Source organism: Tetrahymena thermophila (assembly GCF_000189635.1).
Source record: "Tetrahymena thermophila SB210 genomic scaffold scf_8254592, whole genome shotgun sequence".
NCBI classification, from domain to species: Eukaryota; Ciliophora; class Oligohymenophorea; order Hymenostomatida; family Tetrahymenidae; genus Tetrahymena; species Tetrahymena thermophila.
Window position 1 is genome coordinate 458306 of NW_002476363.1, and position 16663 is coordinate 474968.

General features: G+C 22.1%; 4 protein-coding genes across 4 annotated transcripts; all 4 read right to left on the reverse strand. All coding sequences in view use genetic code 6, as the record gives it.

Annotated features, from left to right (window-relative positions):
• Nucleotides 1-249: 249 nt before the first annotated feature.
• TTHERM_00717540 (amine-terminal domain cyclin) lies at nucleotides 250-7230 on the reverse strand (the record flags this gene model as incomplete). Its single annotated transcript, XM_001015076.2, has 5 exons — nucleotides 250-348; nucleotides 409-846; nucleotides 895-990; nucleotides 1041-5339; nucleotides 5734-7230. The coding sequence occupies 5 exons, from the start codon at nucleotides 7228-7230 to the stop codon at nucleotides 250-252; spliced, it is 6429 nt and encodes a 2142-aa protein (XP_001015076.2).
• A 1379-nt stretch (nucleotides 7231-8609) lies between these two features.
• Nucleotides 8610-9398, reverse strand: TTHERM_00717550 (GNAT family acetyltransferase; the record flags this gene model as incomplete). Its single annotated transcript, XM_001015077.2, has 1 exon — nucleotides 8610-9398. The coding sequence occupies one exon, from the start codon at nucleotides 9396-9398 to the stop codon at nucleotides 8610-8612; it is 789 nt and encodes a 262-aa protein (XP_001015077.2).
• Nucleotides 9399-10531: 1133 nt separating this feature from the next.
• On the reverse strand, nucleotides 10532-13121 carry TTHERM_000717579 (hypothetical protein; the record flags this gene model as incomplete). Its single annotated transcript, XM_012798343.1, has 8 exons — nucleotides 10532-10781; nucleotides 10830-10946; nucleotides 11005-11103; nucleotides 11161-12078; nucleotides 12126-12213; nucleotides 12265-12416; nucleotides 12470-12631; nucleotides 12736-13121. 8 exons carry the CDS (start codon nucleotides 13119-13121, stop codon nucleotides 10532-10534), a joined length of 2172 nt encoding a protein of 723 aa, XP_012653797.1.
• Nucleotides 13122-13836: 715 nt separating this feature from the next.
• TTHERM_00717580 (hypothetical protein) lies at nucleotides 13837-16470 on the reverse strand (the record flags this gene model as incomplete). Its single annotated transcript, XM_001015078.3, has 1 exon — nucleotides 13837-16470. One exon carries the CDS (start codon nucleotides 16468-16470, stop codon nucleotides 13837-13839), a length of 2634 nt encoding a protein of 877 aa, XP_001015078.2.
• Between the last annotated feature and the right edge of the window lie 193 nt (nucleotides 16471-16663).

The following is a 16663-nucleotide window of genomic DNA, read 5'->3' on the forward strand; positions in this document are numbered from 1 at the left end:
AGCATACATAAAAGTAGTTATTTAAGTTGGATAAATAAAAATAAGTATCATCAGAAACCTTTCTCGATTTTAAATTCATTTTTAGGAGTATGATTATACAATTAACTCTGTAAAATCATAATCGATTCATATTTGGCTAGTTTTCATCATAATTGATACTTATTTAGAATGCAATTAAATTATATATGGTATGATTAAAATTTTAAACTAAAATATACATATAATCATTTTTATTTAACAATCTTATAATCATAAATTAAATTTTTAATTTTATTTTAGTAAACTTTCTAAATTTTATTTGTTAAGTTAACTGTATGACTAAAAAGATAAAAATTCTTCATAACTTTTCTATTATTTTTTTTAAATAAAAATATATTATTATAAATTAAAAATATCTAAAAGATTTACCTAGTTAAAATTATTTTATTTAATAGCATTTGGGTAATCAAAGTCGTAAGCCAAACTTGTAAAGAAACTATTTAATTCCTTAGAACACTACTTAATTAGATTAATATTTAATTAAAACATTTATAAATAGCTCTGTTATTAAAATATTTAGTCAATTTAGTTATTTGGCTATTCAGGATTAATAGCATAGTATTTACAAATAACTAAATATATTGAAGTGATAGTGATTAATCTCAAAGAATATTTCATTTTGTTTGAATCAAGAATAATAAAATCTAAAAATTAGTAAGCCTCTCTGTATCTTTTATAGGATTGCTCATCTCTTTTTCTAAAGAAAATACAAGATTTACTTTATACCTATTGAATACTATCCCATTGTGCCATAGCCAAATCCATCCAATAGCAAGCAGTTATGGGATTGAGTTTCCACTTAAGACACTATTTATTTATAAATTATAAATAAAATGAATGCTAAAAAAAACTTACTTTGATTATTTCAATTTCTTGTTGGCTTATTAAATTTTTTTAAGATGCATACTGTGAACCAGAAAGAATATCATTCAAAGAGGGAGGATATATTTCCTTATTTTATTAATTGTTTAATTTAAAAAAAATAAATAAATTAAATTTACCTCTTATTTAGAAGCTATGAAGATGCAAGCAATAGCTATTATGTAATATCTATCTTCTTTGATGTTTTGTATTTTTGTAAAATATAAATCAAAGTAGTAAATTGCTTTGTGTGTGGTTTCTCTTTTTAAATAAAATTTCATGCATTATCTTTGCATCCAATCAACTAAAATAAATCTAGATTAGTGATTGAACTAATTACTTTTACTGAAAATATTATAATCAATATAATAAGTTGTTTCTGCTTCTATTAAGTTTGAAATATCTTCCACTGTTTAGAGCTATAATTCAGGTTTTTTTAGCTTTTCTTCAATATCAAACATTTGAATTTGCTCTTCTATTGTTAAGGTAGGTGGAAGCTATCTGAAGCTTACCTGAACTTACTAATTATTTTAACTGACAGAATGAAGGTTGAATAAAGATATAGAAGATGCAGATGGTGATGTATTTGAAGTAGAAGAATAGGGCTAAGAAAAAGGTGAAATACTTTCCTTGAATATATCTGTAGAGAGGTTTCTGTTTACAAGAGATACAGAAACTATATGCAATTTTTATGAATTATTTTCATTCAAATTTATGAGATTTTAATTTTCTTTTTCTTAATTTTCCTTTGATTAAGAAATAATTTAATTATTTAATTTACTGTTTTATACTTTTAAAGACTATTTAGATTTATCTTAATTGTTAATACTTTCATTATTAAATGCATTTGAGAACATTTATCCATTCTAATTTAAGCTATGAGGAGGTAAATTTTCATCATTCTCTAAATAGTTTGTTTCATTCATAAAGAAATTTTAATCCTTATTGCAGAATGTCATAACGTTTAAATCTTGTTTAAAGACACTTTAATTTTCATTTAGTTATATTATGTCAGTAATTCCTGATATACCTTGCTTTTGTATGTCACTAGGAATGTTTTGTCTATATTCATACTCACTTTGGCTTCTTTATGAATTAATACTTTATTGCTTTGTTTGTTTTGTTGGTTCATATGAAATTATTTAAATTTATTGTTTTTACATTTCACCTTCTATTAATGATAATCTAAGTTATTATTCAGCTAACATTTTCTTTTAATTTTACAGATTTTTTTCTGCTTAATTCTAGCTTATCATTTATTAAGTGATTTGCTAATTATAAGTTTATTCAATACGTGCAGTGCTGGACAAACTATTAAGTGAATTTATAAAACTTCCTTTTAAAGATTTATTTACTGCTTGTACTGCTTAAATATTTTCAGTATTCCTTTTAGTTTGATCCTAGCTAGCTTTGAAGCTGAGTTCCAAGCTATTTCTTGCTGATTTTAATTTTTAATTTTCTTTCTTTTCTAAGCTTTGACGCTCATTAAAATTGTTTAGTAATAAATTAATTGTTTGGGTCAGGCTGTTATTACTTTTTAAATTTTTGAAAGATTCATTAGATGATTAATTATTATTATTTTAAAAGTTTTAGGATTAATTTGAGCTTAGTTTCCTCTTATTATTATTTTTGCTTAAACTTCCATTTTGAAAGGGTTTTTTTGTTTATTCATGATTTATTTCAGTATTTGAAGTTTGTTAATTTTAATTTTTAACATTAACTGTTAATTGTTATTAAGTTTGATTAACATTAAAAGGCTTATTATTAATTAAAGTATTTAAAATCAATTATTATTTTTGCATTTAGTTATTTTAATTTATTTATGGAATTTATTAACTTATTTCAACTTCACTTTTACTATTTCTATATTTTATTACTTTAGGAATTTCTTCTTTAAAATCTTTAACAAAATTCAATAAATTTTAAGGAATAATTTCCTTATTAATAGATTTTGGGTCACTTACAAAGTTATTATCAAATGTTCCTTTGCCTGGATCGGTAAAATGACTTTCTAAGTTTCCTAATTCTTAGTTTTTAAATAGCTCAATGTTGTTTTTTTGTTATTAGAATTTAATATCACATGATTTATTATTATTAGTTAAATTATTTAGATTTTTATTTTCTTCATAATTCTCATTCTTATTTTAAATATTGAACTCACTATTATAATCGTCATTAGTATTTAGTTTTTAACTAAAGTTTTAATTTTGATTTAAATTATTCAGACTATTATTTTTTTCATTAATTGTAATTTTTTGTTTTAAATTCAAACTTTAATTGTTTTTTTAAGATTTTTCTTGAAGAGGTAGCTTGTTTTTTAAAATAAAACTATTTTTTATATAATTTTAATTTACAGGCTAACACAATTAACTATTATTAGCCTGACCTAATAAAGAGCTACCTCTCCCATCATAATTTGCAGATGAATTTGAATTCTTGCTTAAATTATTTTATCTAAAACTATTTGAAAGAGATTTACTCTCTACAACATTAACTAAGAGATTTTTTATTATTTATGTATTAAGACCTCTTTTTTTACTAAATGTGTTTACTTTATTGTCTTACTCAGTTTTTTTTTCATCAGTTTGATTTTCCAACAAAAACATACTTTATTCTTTCTAGTTTTGTTGAATACAATTTAACATTTCATCTTGTAAATTTTATTTTTCTAAGTTACTAGGCTACAAAAAAGATTTGCAAGATCTTTTTTTAATTAATCCATTATTTGTTTAAAAATTTTAAGGTTTTAAGTTAAAAATAGAATTATTACCCTAATATTCTAATCTGGAATCAATATTTTTGTTCTCTTTAAAGCTATCTTAAAAATGTTAATCTACAGGATATGTATTAATAGTTTGTGTATTCGTTTATTGAAATGTTTTTATGTTTAACTTTGTTTGTTTAGTTTAGTTAGGGATTTAATGCTCATTATTAACTATGTTATTAACACTATTGTAATCACTTTATTATGTTTCAATTTGGATTTAATCTTCTTTTTCTATATTTTATTGATTTATTTCTTTGCTTAATTATTAATTTTATTGATTTACTTTGTTTTAAACTTAAAATTCTTTTTCTTCTTCACTTTATTTAACAAAATCGATTTGTTTTTCTTGATTCTGCGTATATAAACTCCTCGAACTTTTTCGAATACCTAAAAATCTGTTCGAAAAAGGAGTGTCAAGCTTGTAATCATCTATTATTTTATTGCCCACTAATTAAACTGATGGAATTTGGCTATAATTTTAAGAGTTATAGTCAATTTAACCTTAGTCCTTTGGTGTAATTTTTTCTTAGCCCAGATAAATATTAAAAGAGTTATTTTAACCATTCAAAAAACTTTATCTCTAGCTAGAAGTATTAGTTTTATAATTATTCTAATTTAATTGTTATTAATTAAATTCTGAGAATAGCTAAAATGAATCCTTTTTAATAGGAACCTAACTTTCAGTTTATTAGAACTATTACTCTTAAGCATTTGTTTAATAATTATTGGTTAATGAGAGTTGATTAGATATTTTGAAGTTAAAATTTTTTAAAATTTCATCTATACTCTTTGATATTTAGTCATAATTTTAAGTGTCCATTTTCTTTAGTGAATTTAGATCATTTTAAAATGTGTTATTATCAATTTAGCTTTAGATTTATTCATAATTATTATTCTATCTTTAGTCCTAATAAAAGCTTTAGTTATTTGCTTTTTAATCTTATAATCTATAACTGCTAAAGTCTTATTACTACTAAATGATCACATTTGTGTCAACCTTTAATTAATTATTTTGACGAGAAAAGGAAGAATCCATATTATTTGTCATTTTTTCCTATTATATTTTTTAAAATTCATTTTAAGAAATGCTTTGATTGGTTGGAAAGTTATAAATATTAGAGTATTATTTATGACTATTTTCTTAATATCCATAATAATTGTTATTATCTGAAACTTCAGCAGCATTAAAATCAGGATTCTATCTAGTAATCCTGCTCTGCCTATGGCTGTAAGAGTTGTAGTTACTGATTTAATCTATTTAGGTTAAATACTATTCATTTTAGCTATAATTTCTTTACTGGAACTAACTATTTTATTATGTTAATAGCTAAGATTATTAGATTGATCTTGTTGAAGCAGGGGTTATTTCATTCAAATAACTATTTTCTAATTGATTATTATTAGTTGCGATATCATGCGATCTATTTGTATATACAGTTTACATATACACAGACAGGTTATTTGTGCTCGTCTTAACATTTCTTATATTCTAATCTGCATGATTAATTGCAGTCTTATTTCTCTATCTTGAAACCTTTTATGGTACCAGATATAAATATGGCTGCTATGTCCCGATTTCTTAGCTACTTTAATATTAAACCTATTCTTATATTCCATTTTATGGAGTTATATCTTAGATTCTCCTCAACTAAAAATCATCTACTCCTATATCCTACAATATAAATAAAAAAATTGATTGATTTACTTTGATTTTAATTAAATTAGTGAACTTTCTATTTTTTTCTTATTTGATAATAACATTTTCTCTTTAATATCTTTATAAGATATCTTAATAAATTTATTTGAATATCTATTTAAATAAATCTTTGAAATTAAAATTAATTTATAATGAGAAATTTTTAACTCAATTCAAACCTTTATTTATAAATTCTATTTCATTTTTATAATAATGGCTTTATTTTAATTTTTTTTTCAATTAGAAAAGGATTTTTTAATTTTGTGATTGTTTAGTATAGAAAATAAGTTTTTGATTGACTATTTGAGTGAATTAATATATGAAAAAATAATAAAAATGTTATTTCATGTTAAAAATAGATATATATTACGTGTTTATAGCTCATTTTTCTTGAATTAAATTATTAATTTCCAGCTGTTTAAGAGTTTTGGCTATTTATCTCAAAATGCTAATATTACTGCTGATTTTTTGGTAAGGCCTTAAATTAATTTTACTGGAAGTTATCATATGTCTATTGAGAGATAGTAGCTTCAAGTTCTTTGTTGTTTTAACTTTAAAAAGCATTGTTTATACTTATTTTATGTATATTCTAATTAATGCTACTTTGAGTTTGTTCTACTAATTTCTGAGTATCTTCTTACAACCTATATGATTGAATACTTTCAAATTAACTTTTTTGAGAATATACAGAATATGGATTGTTTAAAAAGCAATTAACTTACTAATATTACTTATAAGATTATTATTATTATTATTATTATTAAATGGTATTTTTGTCATGAATTATTTAATTATTTTTAATATTATTTGTAATCTAACTAAAGCTATTTGTTTATTCTTGTTAACTTTAAGATTACTAAAATTATTATTCTATTAGCACATCGTTCTATCTATAAATATTGTTTTAAGCGACTTCTTATATTATTTAATCTTATCCTTAAAAATATATTGATGATCTTCTTTGAGTCAGTTTATCTTCTCCTATTTGATGAATTGTGTTGTTTTTCTCTAACTCTCCAATTTTTATAAAACGATTATTTATTTGACTATTCTTATTTATTTCTAAATTACCTAAATTACTTTATCCATTTAGTAAGGCACTATTTTATTTTGAAGTATTTTTATAATCAGTATATTCTTTTTAATAAGCTTTTTGTTGAAAGTTTTCTTTACTTTGAAAAGTCTTTTAATCTAGCTAGTGTTGGTGAAGAAAATTGGAGTTAACATTTACCTTTAATATTTATTAAGGATTGGTATTTAGTTCATTTTAGATATTCTTCTGAGCCAAAATAGGTTTGATGCTGTTCTAAAGTTGTTATTGCTATTTTTAATTTTGATTGCATCTCTACTCTAGAGCTGCTTCTCTTGCACTTAAGAAATTATCAGTACAAATGTTGGCTAAGTGTTTGTTAATATCCTTCTTAATTACAATATTAATGTTAGAAGACCTAGCAGTGTTTACTAAAGAATGAGTCTGAGAGATAGCATTCTATGGAGTTATTATTTAAGTAGCTAACCTTTAATCAGTATCTTGTTGCTGATATGGTGCATTATTGGTTTAGTTCGTCTACACGTTTTATGATAGTCTTGTAAAGCTCAGTAGCTTCTCTTAAGGCAAGGCGAAATGTTTTGAGTTATAAGAAGACTTACTGCTTACTGTGTTAAGTCTAGTTTAAGGATTGTAGCAGTCTAATTCATTATTGTTGTACCCTAAAACTTATCTGTATAAATCTTTAGAAAATCCTACATTGTTATTAATAACTCTAGTTGTAAATGATTATGAAGAAATTTGTTGCTGCTTGTTGATAAGTTACTAAGGTTGAATTTTATTAGTCGAAATCACAACGTTTTGAGGAAATTAACTCATTAGAAACCTAAATTATTTACTTTTGATTTCAATATTTCTCGAAAGACCAACCTAAAATGCGTATATAGGATACCTTCAAAGACCTGATATTAGTTTATTAAATCTTTATTATATAAATAGATAGATCTATTGAACTTTTTTTGATTATTATTTTGGAATTGTATCTAATATTTGTTATTCAAATCAATACTGATTTTTTAAAATTTTGAGTGATGATAGAAATAATTAAACAACTTTAAACGACTTACTTACTATAATATTGTGATTAGCTATTTAAATGCACCAAGTAATTTAAACGAGATGTTTTAAATAATAATAAACAAACAGTTCTTAATATATTAATTACCAAATATATTATTTAGTATAGTAAATTTAACACTTTTTATTTTATTTAGAATATCCTATTACATATAAAAAATAAAAGTTTTTAAAAAATTTTTTAATCTACATTACAAGCTATGTTAAATTTTGAAATTTTATGAGATAAATATTTTAATAAATTATTTCAAAACGAGTAATTATTAAACTATTTATCAATCATTAATAGTTTTTAAATATTAATTGAAATAAAATTTCATAATATTTTTAATAAAATATTTCATAAGTTAAAATTAAGTAAACAAAATTTATAAAACTTCTTAAAATTTTAATATTATATGAAAAAAATTGATTTTATTTTTTAGAAAATATTATTTACATGTAAAATCATGTATAATTTAATTATTGTTAATTTTTAACTTGAATAAACTCAACAATCAGATAATAATTATTATAAAAAAGCACACTAATAAATATAAAGAATAATTTTTTAAAAAATAAACTTTTTAGCAATAAAAAATAAATATTTTCAATGTAATAATTATTTTGTAAAAATTACTATATCAAAAAAAAAATAAAATAAATTTTAATTTCATTTGTCTTATTTGATAAATGTAAACATTGGATAATAATTAGATAAAGTCAATTTTTAATATATTTAATTAATATTCTCTTGTTATTTAAACTAATAATGTAAAATTTAGTAAATATTTGTAATGGATAAAATTTACAAAACTAAATAAATAAATTAAAAAAGAGTCTAATTCATTCATAAAATTTTAGCAAAATAATATAAAAAATATTTTAATAAATATTTATTGATTTTATTTTAATTTAATTTATAATAATAATAATTGTATTAATATCATTTACTATTAAATATGAACATATATAGGAGTGCCTTAAATTTAAAAATAAGAAATTAATGCATAGAACAATAAGTAAATTTAAAAAGACATATATATTTATAAAGATATTCTTTTTAAGGTTTAATAATAAATTCATTTTAACTTAATCAGAAATAAATATACTTTGTAAAATAAATAGCTAAAATCAATCTTTCATTATTTTTATTTATTAAATTTTGTTTTGGCTGATTTAAATAAATCTATTATTGAATTTACAGGTGCAGCTAAACAAGTAAATAAGTCGTTGAAAAAACCTACTTTAATTGAAGAATTGTTTAAATGATAAATATACACATATGCATCATACTACTTTCCTTCAATATCACTATAGTGATCTCTTTTTATCTCTATAGCTTTAAATCCGTTTCTCTCATAATATTTAATTCCTGCGTTATTATAGGTAACTATGTGAAGATAAATGTATTAAACTAAAGGAGAATTTAAGCATATTTCTTTGAGTTTATCCATCATCATTTTTGCTATTCCTTAGCTTCTAAAGCTGTTAATAACACCTATTGTTGTAATATAAACACCATAGTAATCATCAATCAGATATTTATATCTGAACTATAAATATTTCTACTTGCAGGGCTTACTCATATAAAATAAGCATCCTATTATGACTTTTTACTTTTTACTAATTTCAAATTCTACTATTATACTTTTTACCTAATTTTTCAATATACTATCATAATAACTATCATGGTAGGGAAGCGGAAACCATTCTTTATGCAAATTTTTTATTTCTTCCATGTCTTCCTCCTCTACAAAGTTTCTTAAAGTGATTCTTGATTGTATATTAATTTTTTTTAAATCTACTTATTCTAATAATTTATGTACATTTGCTATATATTCAAAATTATTTTAAGAATCTGGAGGAAAAGACTCTGATAATCTATCTTAAGACCTTCTCACTTAAATCAAGGGCTTATTTTCATTCATTCTAGATTTTTTAATATGAATTTTTATTATATTATGTCTAAATTGCTTTCCTGTTTTATTTCCCTACTGTAATTTTAATTTATTCTTATAGTGTATTTCAACAGATTTAACTTATTATTTATTTATTTAAAATATATATTCTTGAAGAGTATATATGTGTTCGATTTAAAAATATTAATTTAAAGAAAATGAGGTTATTTACAATCTATGCAAACTCAATTATCAAAATTTAATTCAAAATTTAGATTTTTCGAAATAAAATTTATCAAATTAACTCCACTTATTTCGAAAGCGATTTCTTAGTGTAGTGGTTATCACGTCAGTCTTACACACTGAAGGTCCCGAGTTCAATCCTCGGAGAAATCAATTTTTTTAATATTTAAAAATCCTAAAAATTAATGAATTATATCTTCTTTTAAACTTTTTAATAGAGAAAATTTACTAAAGATATCAAAATCTATTCAATATTTAAAGAAAAGGAATTTTAATATAAATTATTTAAATTTGTATAGGATTATTATCAATAAAGGATTTCTTAGTGTAGTGGTTATCACGTCAGTCTTACACACTGAAGGTCCCGAGTTCAATCCTCGGAGAAATCAATTTTTGTTTTTTAATTAAACTAATATTTATATAATGACCAACTATTATTAATTCATTATTATATTTTTTTTTAATTTTTATATTTATTTAAAATAAAAAAGTTATTTTTAAAAATATTATCAAACAAAATTTATAATTTATAAAATCTATTTATTGTTAATTAAATTTAAAAGATGAATTAAAGTAATTTAAAAAAATATTTTCAAGTGAATAAATTTAATCAGAAGAAATATATTAAGGTAAATCTTTGCAGAATTTTACCCTTAAATATGAAATGCTATTAAATTAAATAAAAAATGAAATAAATTTATTCAGATATAGTATAAATTATTTTACATATTTTTTATCAATTTAATTATTTTTATGAAAAATGAATTTTGAAGTATTTAAATCTTTTTAAAAATGGAATAATTTTATTTATAATATAACTTAATAAACAAATAACATTGAAAATAAAACAATTTTAAACATTTTTAATATTAAACATTATGGAATGGAAATTAAACAAATTTAAATAAGTATTATTTTGCTCAAATAGATGTGTATTCTATGTATTTAAATGAAATATATTACTCAAGGATTTGATATATTAAATCTTTTCTAAATAAACTTTTGTGTTAAGAATAAATTGCTTGAGTTATGTAGCACAAATTCGATTTCATTTTTTGATATTTTTTAAATAAATCATTCATTTTTGTTTCAATTGACATAGTTTGGAGCAGTTTGCTATTTGCTATAATATTTTCTAAAATGATTCTCTTCTGTGTTTCATGAAATTACCTATGAAAAAAATAAAATTAAACTCTAATTATGATAATTAAGTGATACTTATCTATTATAAGGCAAATATTTCTCAAATTAGGAAATGGGTTTTAGCTAATTGCATAGAAAAGATTTTCCTTGCAGAACTCTCCAAAATCTTAAAACTGATACTGAGATTCTTTTCTATATTTTAAATAATTTTTAAGCTTTTATAAATGCCAAATTATTGAGTTTGTTTTACTAAATAAGATATATTTCTAAGTTTTTCAAAGAAAGACAATTTTTATTTATCAAAGATCCTATCTGCTCGATAATAAGGCTTAAATTATGACTGAATTCCCTATTTTGAAAATAAATTTGTTTAATAATTAATATCTAAATTAGTAATTTAAATTACTATAAATTTATTTTAAGAGTTGTAAGTTAGTAAGTGTGAAGAATCTCAAAAAGTTCAGCAAATTACACGTTACTCAAATTTAAATTATCTAAACTTAACTCTAAATCAGTTATTTGTTTATTTTTTTTAAAGATATCAATGAAATAAGGGAAATTTTGTTAACTTAAGTGGATATCCATATTTAAATAAGTTATTTTTCCAGTGCAGTCTGCCAAAAATTACAATAATTAACCATTTAAAATATTTAATTCACTTAATATATCATCTTAATATGATTCTTAAAATATACTCAAGCTCCTTAAATTATCAAGACACTTACTATTTTTTTATTATTTTAAAGCAAAGTTGAAAATTTAATCAAACGATACCATATTATTGATATTTTTAATTAAAAGATTATCTTGTGTTTTATTCTAATCCTATTGATCCTTCTGCTCTTCAATTTAATTTAGTAGATATTTATCATAACTTTAATTATTTATATCAATATTATTCATTTATTTTAAGTTAAATTCTTTCTTAGATTTATCTTCATTTTCATCTTCACTTGACTAGCTTTTTGTTTCTTTTTAACCATATTCTCCTTCGCTATGTTCATTCATCATGCATAGTTCTTCATTTTACACAGGACAATACTTTGCATCATTCATTTTGCTTTGACCTTCTTAATTCTAAGTTTTTTGCTCATTATTTTAACTTTTCAAGTGATATAAATTATCATCTTTATTTTTATTTTCATTTTCATTTTCAGCTATTTCTTCGCTTTAAATTACTTTTTTATTTTAACTCTCTTCTTCGTTTTCCTCTTCAAATTAACTTTCCTCTTCGTTTTTGATTTCTTCAAAAGAACTATCTTGCATACTTTAATCTGAGCTTTCTAAACCCTACTCGTAATCATCATATTCATCATCTTATTAACTGTTTTGAGTAGAGATAAAATACATATTTGAATATTAATAAGTTACCTCAAAATATTAAGAGTTATTGACTCAGCTTAACTGATCTTGAAAATTTATTATAAGAGGTACTCATAAAAGTAATAAATCTATTCATCTTAATAAATTCAATATTATGTATTGACCTATGATTTATTTTTTAATTTACATGATGTGTCATTAATGAAAAAGGAGCAGTCAATGCTTTTTAATGAAGGAAACTGCTATTAGATTTTTATTAAATCTGAATTGCCTTGGAATGGATCTATATCATATGATAAGTGCTACACATTTTACCAATTACCTAATTATGATGAAAACCTATTTTTAAAATGCAATTTTAGATTTTATTTAAATTTATTGAGTTTGATTACTCGCTTTTTATGAATAATTAGGTAGAATATTGTTATAAGTAATTGAAAATAGGAGAGATATTTTAATATTGAGTAAAATCAATATGTTCCTGTAAGTCTAAAATAATACACTTATCTTTTGTCGCTTAGATAGCTTTTTATAATTAATCAGACTACTTTAAACTATTATTTAAAAGCTAAATTACTGATCTTAGCTAAAATTGTAAGTTTGAACAAGAAATTAAACTTATTTATTTTAGTTTTATTTTATGTAAATAATATTTTACGCTTAGATAAATTTTTTATCTATAACAATGTGAACTAACTCTGCAAAGACTAAGCTTTAATAAAATTCTTCGCTTATCAAAGTTTTTTGGGTGATCTTTATTTATTTTTATTTATATACTTCTGAAGACAAGTCATTAATTTTCTTTAATGATCCATCTATCAGTTATTATGCAATATTGGGAAAAGCTAGTCTTATAAGATGACAAGAGGTATATTTCTTTTTGAACATATACTAGTCTTTTATAGTAGATTTACAATCAAGGCATAACCATTCGACTACGTTGCTTTTTTAAAGCTTTAAATACTCAATTTTTTATGAAATTTTGCATAAACTACAAAGTAAATTTTTAATCTAATTTTGATTTAATTCTTCTTTTTCTATCATCTCAATAGTAATTTAATTAAATTTGTTTATATTTTCTGGAAATCAATTAATATTTTTAATAATATAAATCATACAGTTGAATAATTTTTGTACAAATTATAAATTTAAATTACTAAATATTTTTTTGCAAATTTTATCTCCTCATTTACTAAAATATAAAAGATTTATTAATATAATATTTTTTAAATTAAAGTTTTAAATTAATGTTAAGTTTTCAGATATAAATTATAAAAGTTATTTTAATAAACAAAAATTTGAAAATAAATTAAAGTTTATCAAAATATATTTTAAAAAACTAAAAAAATATTTGATCATCAATTAACTAAAATGTAAATTTTTAAACTAATAATAATTTATAGGCTATTATAAATATTTTAAATATTGCAAATAACTAAAAAAAAAATAAAAAAAAGAAAATAATTTTAATATAAATTTTCATCTAATTTAAAAAAAAATTAAATAAATAGTACTTTATAATTTGAAGAAGAATAAAAATCAAATAAATTTATTTTTCATCAAAAACTTTTTAGTTTTTAAGAACACACCAAGTATAGATGATAAAATAATTATCTAATTAATTAATTAGTACTAAAAGTATTCATCAAAAAATTTAAAAATAAAATAAAATAAATAATAACTTCTCAATAGAATACAATTTTATTTAAAATATTATGAAAATATAATTTCAATTGAACGTTTATTTGTTTGTTTTAATTCATTACAAATAAGTTTTCAGGAGAATAGCTGATTTACGGTAAATGGGATCGGCTTCTAAATATAATTATATATTTTTAAGTGTTATTTTCTATCTTTAGCAATTAGTTGTGGCTAGACTGATTGCTTATGGCATAGACTCTAATTTTTAATCCTTTTTAGCATTTTTTGATTTTTAAGGAGGGATTTTTTGAATATTGTTTTTTATTTCATCAGCAGCTGTGCAACCTTTACGCTAAGTTCTATCAAGATCATACTTCATTGAAGATTTATCAAAAAGAGAGTTTTTATTAACGGAATCATAACAAGCTTGTTCTATTTCTTCATCATTTTTTTCAAGCTATGCACGCCTGATATTTTTGTTTTCAGTTTAGACTATGTAATACTTTAAAAAGGTCAAATCTCTGGCTCCTGTATAATCCTATTTATTAAGTAAATATTTATCTATTGATTAGCCACGGAAAGGAACTAGATGAGCTTCTAGCTTATCAGAGCAAAAAAGACGGAATTCGTTATCAATATTTTCAACTATACTGCTCTAAAGAAGTCTCTCGATTAAATTTTTCATATAGACCTTAAAAACTTCATTTAAATATGTAATAATTTTATCAGTTTCTGGACCAGAAGGTGTTTCTAAATAATTATCTTTGCATAACTAATCTAGCCTCTTCTAGATTATATCATCGCTTAACAACCTCTTAGTTTTTGTCTTTGTTTGAGATAAAATTTATTTAGCTGGCTAAAGAGCATGCTAATTTTATTCTTACTAAACTTATTAGTACTCTTATTTAGTTTGCTAGATAGTGCTTGATGGAGTTTCATCATAATTACTCTATGATCCATAAGCTGCCTTAGGTTATATTTATTATATCTATGCTTGCTATTAGCTTTAAATATTTGATTTTCCTTCTTCCTCAATTTTCATTGATTATTGACTTTAATTTCTAAATTAGCTTGCAAATTAATATTGCTATTAAGAGTTTGTCTGTACTGCTGCTTATGGTGTGAGTGCATTTTAAGGTTTATTTTAGGATTATGATACACCTTATGAAGAGCTATTTAATTATTACTAAGGAATGTTTTGCTAAATAGGTTCAGGAGTTATTTAATTGTACTAACTTTGATTTAATTGTTATTATTTTTAATATGGCTATGTTTCTTCTGGCTATCTTACAGGTCCACTAGGTCCTTATGAGGAATTCATGCTTTATTATCTTGGAGGAATTTGGCTTCTTTTTAAATTAAAACTTGCGATTTCTGGTTGCTATGCAAATATCTATTAAAAATGACCAATAATTTAATTTAGATCCTTATTAGCAAGAATGTTGTTAATTAAATTGAAATAACTTTAAAAATTTTGATCGTTTTAAAGATTCTTAAATTCTTTAAGAATTAAGTGCTCCCTATAAGTGCAAGGGATTAAAACTCTCTACTACAAGATCTTCTCAAATTATTGTTGTCTTTCTTATAATAAACTAGGCTCGAGAGCAAGTGACTTAAAGAAATTATACACTTCTTGTTAAATACATTAATACATTTTTTTGATATAGCTTATTCTCGTCTCTAAGGTGGCATAAAGTTAATCTATTTTTAATTCCTTTAAAAGCACCAAGAATGAATCAAAGCCTTTTATTTATTTTTATTGCTAAATAGACTCTATTTATCTTTCCAATATTTAATTTTAAGAATACTTTAAGAAATCTAAAAGATACTTAAACTCATTAGTGCAGTTTTAATCTTCATTCAATAAAACTTTTTTATCATTTTGAGATAGGTTTTAAGTACTAAAATAATAATAAAATAAATCTGTATCGTTGGTTATTTTATTTCTAAAATAATTAAGAAATGTAGTTAAATGTTCGCGCCTATTAGGATCTTAGCACAACTTAATGTTTTATTCAAAGAGTTGCAAATGATATTGCACAAACCTTCCTTTATCTAAAAAACTCCAATATTCCTAATCAATTTCTACTTGATTCTGATATTTTTCCATAAGCTAATTTTATTTTTACTACCATTAAGCATATTTAGGATCCTACTTGCTTATTTATTGCATATTTCTTTTTAAGATATTAAGTAAAAATTAGTAAGTGTATTATCTTCTGATCTCAGGTGTTATCTAACTGCTTGGATAACCTTAAGTACTTGACATCTTTGGCGGCACTTATTAACCACCTTGCACATTATATTATTATGACGATCCGTAGGGTTTTTATAATGTACTTTGAGATGGATATTATGCTGGTATTTATTGATAATTTGAGCTCATAGGTCTACCTGGAATCATTTGGTTGCTTGCCATTGTTGAGGTGTTTTAACCTTGAGACATTTATTGAGATTACATGCTTGTATTTAATGATCCCGAATATCCTTCATTTGATTGTTAACTTGCAATTTAGCTGCTATTTAATTAGACTTAACTGGATTAGTTGTTTGCATTAATTATAATTTCTAAATCCTCATTAGGAATGCAGAGAATTATTTCTTCGAATTCCTCAAAAACTCCTTTTGCATCTGCATAAGACTCATCTAATTATTTAATAATCTATGACTTTCTTTCGTCTGAAATACTTTAATTGCTATTCACATTTAGTTTGTATTATTAAAGCTTTTATAAAATCTTTTATTCATCCATTTTTAATGCCTTTTTATATTTAAAATAATTTTTTTTTCTGCTTTTTGTACCCAAATATCTATTAACAGCAAGCTATTTATTTAATTCTTTCTAGATCCTTTATTTGATTTAATAACAAATTAAATATTTTTTCTTTATCTCTAAAATATAATTGTTATTAAAATAAATAGACTGACTAAGCAAAGAATATGTA